Raw genomic sequence first — 8266 nt, 5'->3', positions numbered from 1 at the left:
CTCGTTTCTCTGTTTTTTAAATTTTCTGCTAAAGCCAGGCACAGTGACAGTACCTTTCATCCCAGCACTTGGGAGGCAGAGGCAGCAGATACCTAAGTTCGAGGCCAGCTTGGTCTACACAGTAAGCTCCTAGCGTTACTTCGTACGATAAACCCGATTTTAATCTGACTACACTCTGACTATACATGCTGCTCCTGTGACTTCTGCATGACACCCGAGTCCTCACCCCCATATCTAAACCTCAAACCCAAGCCAGCCCCTTCAGATTTGTACACTGGGTCAGCACTACTCCATCTCAAAGGAAATCACACAGGATTTTCAGTTTAATCATGTATCAGTACGAAACAATGTCAGGACAACACTGAAGGCTGAAAGTGAGTTACGATGCCATGCACATTACCCCTAAAACCAAGCACTAGTCTAAGTCCTGGAAGTCCATGGTGAACGGGACAGAGGACAGACACATGTGCCTCGTGGCACTTACATTCTATCAACAAACGCTAACATCTTAAGAGTCAGGAAGCACACAGTGGGCTCAAAACACACAAAGAAGCTATAGTTAATAAAGGTCACGAAAACTGACAAGTTTCAAATGCACTTAAAATAGACTGAACTATCTCCGATTTCAGCTGAGGCACCAGAGTGAAAGGCTCCTCCTGGTTGGCAGCAAGTCAAAGAACTGGAAGTCATCTGAGAATCCCCAAGTCTCATGGGACCCTGCGGCGGCATTTCATCCACTGCAATCTCGGCTGTGCTTCGGCCCTGCTGAAGTAATCTGCCTGCCTCACAATCAGGAAACCCTTTCCCACTCTAGTAACTCCAATGCTCTCCCTCAACTAAAATAGCTCTCACAGAGTTTATTCCAGAACCAACTTCCTCTCATACCTCGTAATGAACTCACTATCCTTACCCAGAGTGACCTAGTCACTGACTGTGACAGCCTTATTTTATAGTCTCAACCCATGCCACAACCAACTTCATACAGTCTACAGTATGACATCACAGAGACATTTCAGTCTCTGGCTCAATCTAGTAGAAGCCCTAAACTAAAGGTTTCTTTTTCTTTCTTTCTTAAATTTTAATTTAACTTTATTTTATGTGCACTGGTATGAGGGTGTTAGATCCCCTAGAACTGGAGTTACAGACAGTTATGAGCTGTCATGTGGGTGCTGGGAATTGAACCCCGGTCCTCTAGAAGAGGAGCCAGTGTTCTAAACCACTGAGCCAACTCTCCAGCCCCAAACTAGAGATTTCTTATATGAGCAAGCTATCTTCCTTGGGTCCATGTTAACATTCTTGGAGGACCAATAAATTGCCACAGAAACATGTCACTGTCCACCAGACACACAGAGATATCATGAACTGGTCCACATAAGTCCTGTCCTATACTTGCAATAGCAAAACACACCTTCAAGTGCATCTTCAAAGTCCCAAGCCCTTGGAATTCAAGGTCACTGACCCCTTCACTGCAGAGAAAAGGAAAAGAGATGCTCCCAAGTATTCAACTGGACTATTACAACATAACACTTCTAGAGACAGGAGAGTCAGAAGTTCAAGGTCATCTTCAGTTTCATACATACAGAGTTTAAGACCAGCCTGCCCTACAGGAGACCCTGCCTCAAAATTAAATTAGTAAGAGCAAACACAAAACCACCAAATTCAAAACCAGCACTTCTGAATATATCAAGCTCGATCTTGTATTTTAAGGTTAACGGGGCAATGGTCTTTTTTTCTTTTAAAGATTTGGTTATTTTAGATGTCTTACTATTTTATGTGCACCGTGCATACATGCGTGCATGTGTGCGTGTCTCTCGTGCCTTGGGGTCTGGTCAGAACAGGGCATCAGATCCCCTGGAACTGAGGTTAGAGACAGCTGTGAGCCACCATATGGGCTCCTCTGCAGGAATAGCCAACGCTCTTAATCACTGACCATCATCCAGCCCCAAAGGGCAACGGTCTTGTGGGATAAATGGGAGGGTGACACTGAGGGACTAGTGGAGCACACATGCTCAGACCATCATGTAGCAGACACCCTGAATCTACAGCAATCATATCTACGGTACTTCCTCTAGCTCCCCATACTGGGGTAGGCAGACATAAAAGCAGTATGACTACAATCTACTAAAATTCCCTGCAGCAGCCACAGAACTGGGAAGAGCCAGGTAGCTGGTGGGCAGCTGGATCAATCCTTACTCATGGGTCTAACCTGCTCAGACATCAACTCCCTCCACAAAGCTCTAACTCTGCTGTCCTCAGACCAGACTCACAGCCAAGTGGTCACTGAGTCCTACACCTCAAGAGTATCCTATCTATTTGCCTGTTGGAACCAGTCTCTCTGAGGGCAAATGTTATCTCAGCCCTGGACCTAGCACCAGTCTGGAACACAGCAGATGATAAATAAATGAGTAAATTCAAAAACTTACACTGGAGCCTCCAGAGAGACATGCAAAATGTGTTCATTCTTGCCATTACATGTAAAACACAGTTTTCAATTTTTTTTAAAGAACATCCCTCTCAAGATGATCAGAAACATCAATGTAAAACAGCAACTTATGAGTGCCGAGGTAGCCTAAACTCACCCACCCACTCTGTAAACAGTCAACCCACTGAAGGCAGGAGCAGCGTGCTGCCACAGACACCTGGGGACTCGATCCCCATTTTGCATCTGCCTCCCTTTCTCCTCCTCCTGAGGATCTGCCTTCAAAAATTTGTGTGGCTTGCCTTGGTTTGAAACAGGGTCTCACTGTGCAGCCCAGAGATCTGCCTGCCTCTGTCTCCCAGCATTCAAGATTTGACACTTGCTCGCTGGAGAGGCTTAGAAATGGAGAAATACTCGATACCAGGGCAGCCTCTGCACTCCAGCTGCTAGCTATAAAGGAATTTTGCTGGAGGCCTTGCTGACTCCTGAACAAGCAGAACCCCGAGCTAACTCCAACAGAGGGCCCCTATGCTGTGAGTCTCAGTGAGGGAAGAGCATACTTGTCTAGCAGTATGTGGCTGTGAACTAACTAAAACCCCGGGCAGCAGGGCTGTGTTCTAGATTACTCCACATGGCTTCTCTGAAATACAGGAGAAAACTGAGTCTTCCTCCCAGCCCTACACGCAGACTGCTCACCCAGCCAAGGAAGAGGGGTGCCATGGGCTTGGCCTTGGTCACTAGTCTGCCACACACTACCTTTCACTAGCACAGGAAATGTAACTAACTTCCCTGAACATCAGTACCCTTGTCTGAAAAACAGACAACACCTACCTTATCAGACATCTTGGAAAAATTAAATAGACTCCTGCACATATGACTTCTAGAGCAGTGGGTATTATTATATTATTATCCAAACAATCTAGTTATCAGAAAGGCAAAAAAAAAAAAAAAAAAAGACATTACAAGCTTCTCCCGTAAGGAACCACTTAAAATCGATGGGAGAAAAAATTAAAAACAAGCAAAAAAAGCAACAGGAATATCGCAAAGACCGAGAACACTTATGACAAGGGAACTAGAGACACAAGTCATCTTCTGGTCGACACGGATCTCCACCTAGATCTGCTCCTGGGAAATCTACTGCCTCATTTTCTTTTTCCTCTTTTTTTTTTTTTTTTTTTTTGCTTGTTAGTTTTTGAAACAGGGTCTCTCTACATAGCCCTGGCTGCCCTGGCACTAGCTCTGTAGACCAGGTTGGCCTCAAACTCAGAGATCCACCTGCCTCTGCCTCTGCCTCTCCAGCGCTGGGATTAAAGGTGTGCACCACCACAGCATGGCATAATCAGCAAATTTCTTTTTTTTAAAGATGACTTATTTATTTGTATTTTATGTGCATTGGTATTTTGCCTGCATGTATGTCTGTGTGAAAGTGTTGGATCCCCCTGGAACTAGTTAGACAGTTGTAAGCTGCCATGGGGATGCTGGGAATTGAACTCTGGTCCTCTGGAAGAGCAGACTGTGCTCTTAACCACTGAGCCATCTCTCCAGCCTTCCCTGGCTCATTTTCTTAACTGGCTGCCCCAAAACAGTAAGAAGACTCCCCAGGAGTGTCAGCAACGCTGAGAGAAGTCACACCCTGAAGTCTCGCATACAGGGAGAATACTGTATTCCTAACATATGGAACAACCCTTCTGCTCAAGTGGGCACCTAACTCAAGTTCATTTATCCAGAATTTTCTGAAAGGTAGGTAGGCAGGCAGTCTCAATCTCCAGAGCTGGGATTTAATGGGAAACCCAGAAACCCCTGAAGAATTTCAGTAGAAAGTCTGTGTAAGGACAGCTCCTGATCAAAATGTCAGTTATTCTGTCAGCCAGAAGAAGGATGTCCACTGTCAAGATTCTCAACAGAGCCGTCCCAACCGCAACAGAGAGCCGAGCCTATCTCAAGCCAGATATTCCCAAGCTGCGATTTCACCCAGTAGAAGCTTCAAGGTGGCTTCTGTTCCAGAAACCCTCGGCACATTCTTGCTTTTAGTACGTTTCGTGTTAGGTAGGGTTTTTCTCCTCCCAGCCCTGCCATCCCAGCCCTCGATCTACCAGGAGCCATCCTTGGACTCTCTGCAGTCTATGTGGCCATTTCTCCTTCAACTGGCTTCAAGGGTCCTTCCTGCTGTGCAGAGCTGATGCCTCCTTAGAAATAGCTTCAAGTTTACATTCCAATCCCTTGTTTCCAACACTTCCCTTCATTTCGATTGACACTTGAACACTCAGTACAAATGAAGGACACCTGGCCAGACAACCCCTTCCAATACTTTAATATACAGCTTAAGCGTATTAATTTGAAGCAAGCAATTGTACCCATCTATTCTGAGATCTACTCAAGCCACGGAGAGAGCAACTCCAGCTCTGCTTTCAGCCCAGGGCTTCACGGGTACAACTTGCTGCATGATGATGGCGCTTGCAAACCCAAATGCCCACATTCCCTCCAGCTGGAAAGCAGAACTGCTCTACTCTAATCCATTTCCGACCTCTTCCATTACCAGGTGACACTATTTTACCACTGATGTGTTCCGAGAAGCCTGCAGCCTGTGCTTCATTTACTCTCTAGATAAACGCTTACAATTTACCAATGTAATCTTGCCAGGTGAAAGGCAGGAACTGTAGAATACATCAAGTGTAAAATGTCAACTGCCATGACATGGGGCGAAATGCAACTCTAAAGCAACACAGTTGGAACCAATATTGTGACGAAAGATTTAAAATGATGTCCTCTGAAAAGGGCACCTTAAACTTACTCATCTTTAACAGCTGCATCTTCTAGGCTAAAGAAAAGATAAAAATGTAACTGGAAGCACTAGTCACCACTCCCAGGCTGTAACCAGCTGTGTGTGAGTCTTCCAGTCCTTCGACTGTGAAGTGCACGGAGAAAAAGCACAGTTGGGATACTCAAGTCACCCGATTCAAGCCAAAGAAGCCACCAACTTCACCAAGGGCTGTCACATACAACACCGTGATTCCCTACTTGCTATTCTGTATGTCACGAGCACATACTATGTGCTTCCTCTGGTTACCTCCCTAAAAGAAGCAGGTAATGAATAACTCACACTCACTTGGTCCTGAGACAGAAACCTACAAGCACGGTCCATCAAGAAAAACAACCCTAAAATTAGGAAGGAATTTGAACTAAGTATGAAGTGAAGCTGGTAGATGAAGCGACCCAATTCTACCCTGAAGCAGGCTAAGCAGCCAACCTGCTCCTTCACAGGCCAGCAGCTGCGCATGTGGGTCAGAAGTAACTGGGTTTTCCATGAACACTAAACATTCTCAGCAGTGAGCGAGCACTTAACAGAACCACGCAGGGTCAAAACGTTATGAAATCAGTGCACACACCACACTGGAGCTCTGAAAGATGTGGACTAACAACACTTAGAGAACACAGAAAGGACACTTGACAGAAAGCAAGCCATGACCTGAGGTGACCCAAGGGAAGTGTTTTTCCCTTCTCAAAGTAACCAATACAGACAAGAATCAAACTAGACGGAAAAGATCTGCGGCCCTCACCGCCGGCACCTACTAGCTCAAACAGCCCGACTATGTCTACAGTCAAATACAGGGTGACAGATATCCAAGTCACAGCACAGCAGACATCCAATAATCATTTGTTGATTTTCACAAGTACAAGGGACGGTAGGGAGAAGGGGCGAACGATGAAACGGTATTCTCAGGTAGGCAACAAACACCTTGCTTGCTAGGTGGTGGTGGTGGAGGCGGCGGCACACACTTTTCATCCCAACACTCTGGAGGCAGAGGCAGGCAAATCTCTTGAGTTTGAGGCCAGCCTGGTCTACAGCCTGGGCTACAATACACAGAGAAACCCTGTCTTGAAAAAACCGAAGAAGAAAAAAGAAAAACACCTTGCTGAAGCTCCAGGGGAGCCATGAATTCGACGTTTTATTCTGATTAAAACACCTGGTCACCAAGATTTTTTCAATCAAAACTGTCCCAACTTTCACATCATGAAATTAAGACACATTGGAAACTAGACTCTTTCTCAGGAGTCCTGGAACCGTCCAGACCTTAGGCCTACAGCGGGGCGAACTTACTAAATAAAGCCCTTGGGGGAAAAAATGTTCAGCATAACACCAGTCTTGGAAGAAGTGACACTTCTGGGGGTGCTGGGTAATGTGAGTTAACTTCCTCTTCCTTTCAAAAGGTCAAAGACAGGGAAGAGTCCACTGTAACATTTCCTCCTTAGCCAGTTCCACCACAAACCACAACACAACTCTTAATTGCTTAAAAAAAATTTTTAAAAATACATTAGCCAGAGGTGGTGCTTTTTGTACACTTGTACTATAAGCAGAAGACCCAACTTACCTCGGGAACGAGCTGATTCGTTTCGAACAGGAAATTTACCTTTAATAAAGTTTACCGTGGATTCGAAATAACAGAGAGGCCACCGAACCCCGCAGAAGGCAGGGCCTCCCAACAATCAGAAAAGCCTTGCCTGCAGGGCTGGTTCCAGGCACCAGCAAATTCTGCCCAATAAAGGGGAGGGGGCTTTCAAGGGCAGGGTTCCCCCAGATCCGCAAGAGCTGCAGAGGCATAGCCCGGCAGAGCTAGTGCGCACGGTACCGCAGAGGGTCCCGGGGTCCCAGCAATGCTGCCACCGGTGCACCCCAAAAGCTCGGGCCAAACCCAGAGCACCGGGCTTGAGCGGCTGCCCGTCCCTTCCCTTGCGGGGCTGTGGCGGCAGGCAAGGAGGCTCCCACTAAGGGTCGCACCGGACCGCTGGAAGGTGAAAAGGATACTGTTGGGGCGCCGGGGTCTGGAGGGCCCTGATGTTCGGGTGAGGAGGGGCCGCCGCTGCCGCTGCCGCTGCTGCTGCCGCCGCCGCCGCCGCCGCCGCCGCTGCCGGGTGAGGAGGCGGTACCGCCGCCGCTGCCGCTGCCGCCGCCGCTCCGGTGCCGGGTCCGGTTCCTGCTGCAGCCGCTGAGCCTGATTTCAGAGCCGGTTTCTGCGGTAAACTCATGGCAAAGCGAAGCCACCAACCCCCCCAGAGCGGGACCGGGCGCGCCGGGGTGCAGGGGCCGGGGGCAGCGGAGGGGCGGGATGGGGGCAGACCCGGGGAGGCGGCGGGAGCGGGGGCCGGGGGAGGCTGGGAGGAGGAGGAGGAGGGGGCCGGGACCGGTCACACACGCCCTCCGCCGCCGCCGCCGCCGCCTCCGCCGCCGCCGCCGCCGGCAGCAGCAGCCGCCCCGCGGGCCAGCACCACCGGCTGCCGGTCTCCGTGACAACGCGACCCCGGGGAGGGGGGGGCCGGACCCGGCGGGGGCAGGAGGCGGAGAGACCGGACCTTTCACGGCAATATCCTCATGGGCCGGCGGCGGGGGGTCTCTGTCCCCCTCCCCGGGGGAAGCGGCGCCCTTCTCGGTAGCGGGGCTCGGGCGATGCGGACGGATTTTCTTCACTCAACGAGCAGAGCATCCAACATGGCGCTGCGGCCGCCTCCAGCAGTCCGGCAGGACGGCCGCTCGGGGCTTTTCGGCCTTTTTCGGAAAAGCTCGGCGGGCCGAGGGTAGAAAGCTCCTTCGGCTCTTTCCGGAGACAGGGAACGGCCGGGGTTCTTCGGGAGCTCTCGGGAGCGTCTTCGGCCGCTGCTCGGGAGAGCCGCTGGAGCTGACTCTATTTCTCGGGAAAGATCGGTGATCTGGGGATGCTGAGGCTCTCCGCCGCACGGTGCCGGGCGGAGGGAGAGACCAAAGGAGAGGTTTTTAGGGAGAGAGCCCTCCCCTGCGGCCCAGCCTGGAAGAACAATAGTAACGGCACCCGAGGCCAAGGTCCGCCGAGACCT

The 8266-nt window shown here is 49.7% G+C and overlaps 1 protein-coding gene across 22 annotated transcripts in view; it reads right to left on the bottom strand.

The window, feature by feature from the left end:
• The window catches only part of Eif4g3 (eukaryotic translation initiation factor 4 gamma 3), a 233280-nt gene extending 225404 nt beyond the window's left edge, over positions 1 to 7876 (bottom strand). For 8 of the 22 annotated variants that reach the window (XM_028875340.2, XM_028875346.2, XM_028875341.2 and 5 more), the window contains exon 1: positions 7224 to 7502. In XM_028875340.2, coding sequence (XP_028731173.1) covers positions 7224 to 7444 — 221 coding nt within the window. In that variant the 5' untranslated portion in view covers positions 7445 to 7502. Of the gene's footprint in view, positions 1 to 7223; positions 7536 to 7768 lie in introns of those variants that run through there. The other 14 variants (XM_037203094.1, XM_037203097.1, XM_037203095.1 and 11 more) reach the window with 8 other exon arrangements.
• Between the last annotated feature and the right edge of the window lie 390 nt (positions 7877 to 8266).

Source organism: Peromyscus leucopus, chromosome 2 (assembly GCF_004664715.2).
Source record: "Peromyscus leucopus breed LL Stock chromosome 2, UCI_PerLeu_2.1, whole genome shotgun sequence".
NCBI classification, from domain to species: domain Eukaryota; kingdom Metazoa; phylum Chordata; class Mammalia; order Rodentia; family Cricetidae; genus Peromyscus; species Peromyscus leucopus.
This window is presented reverse-complemented; position numbering and strand designations above follow the sequence as displayed.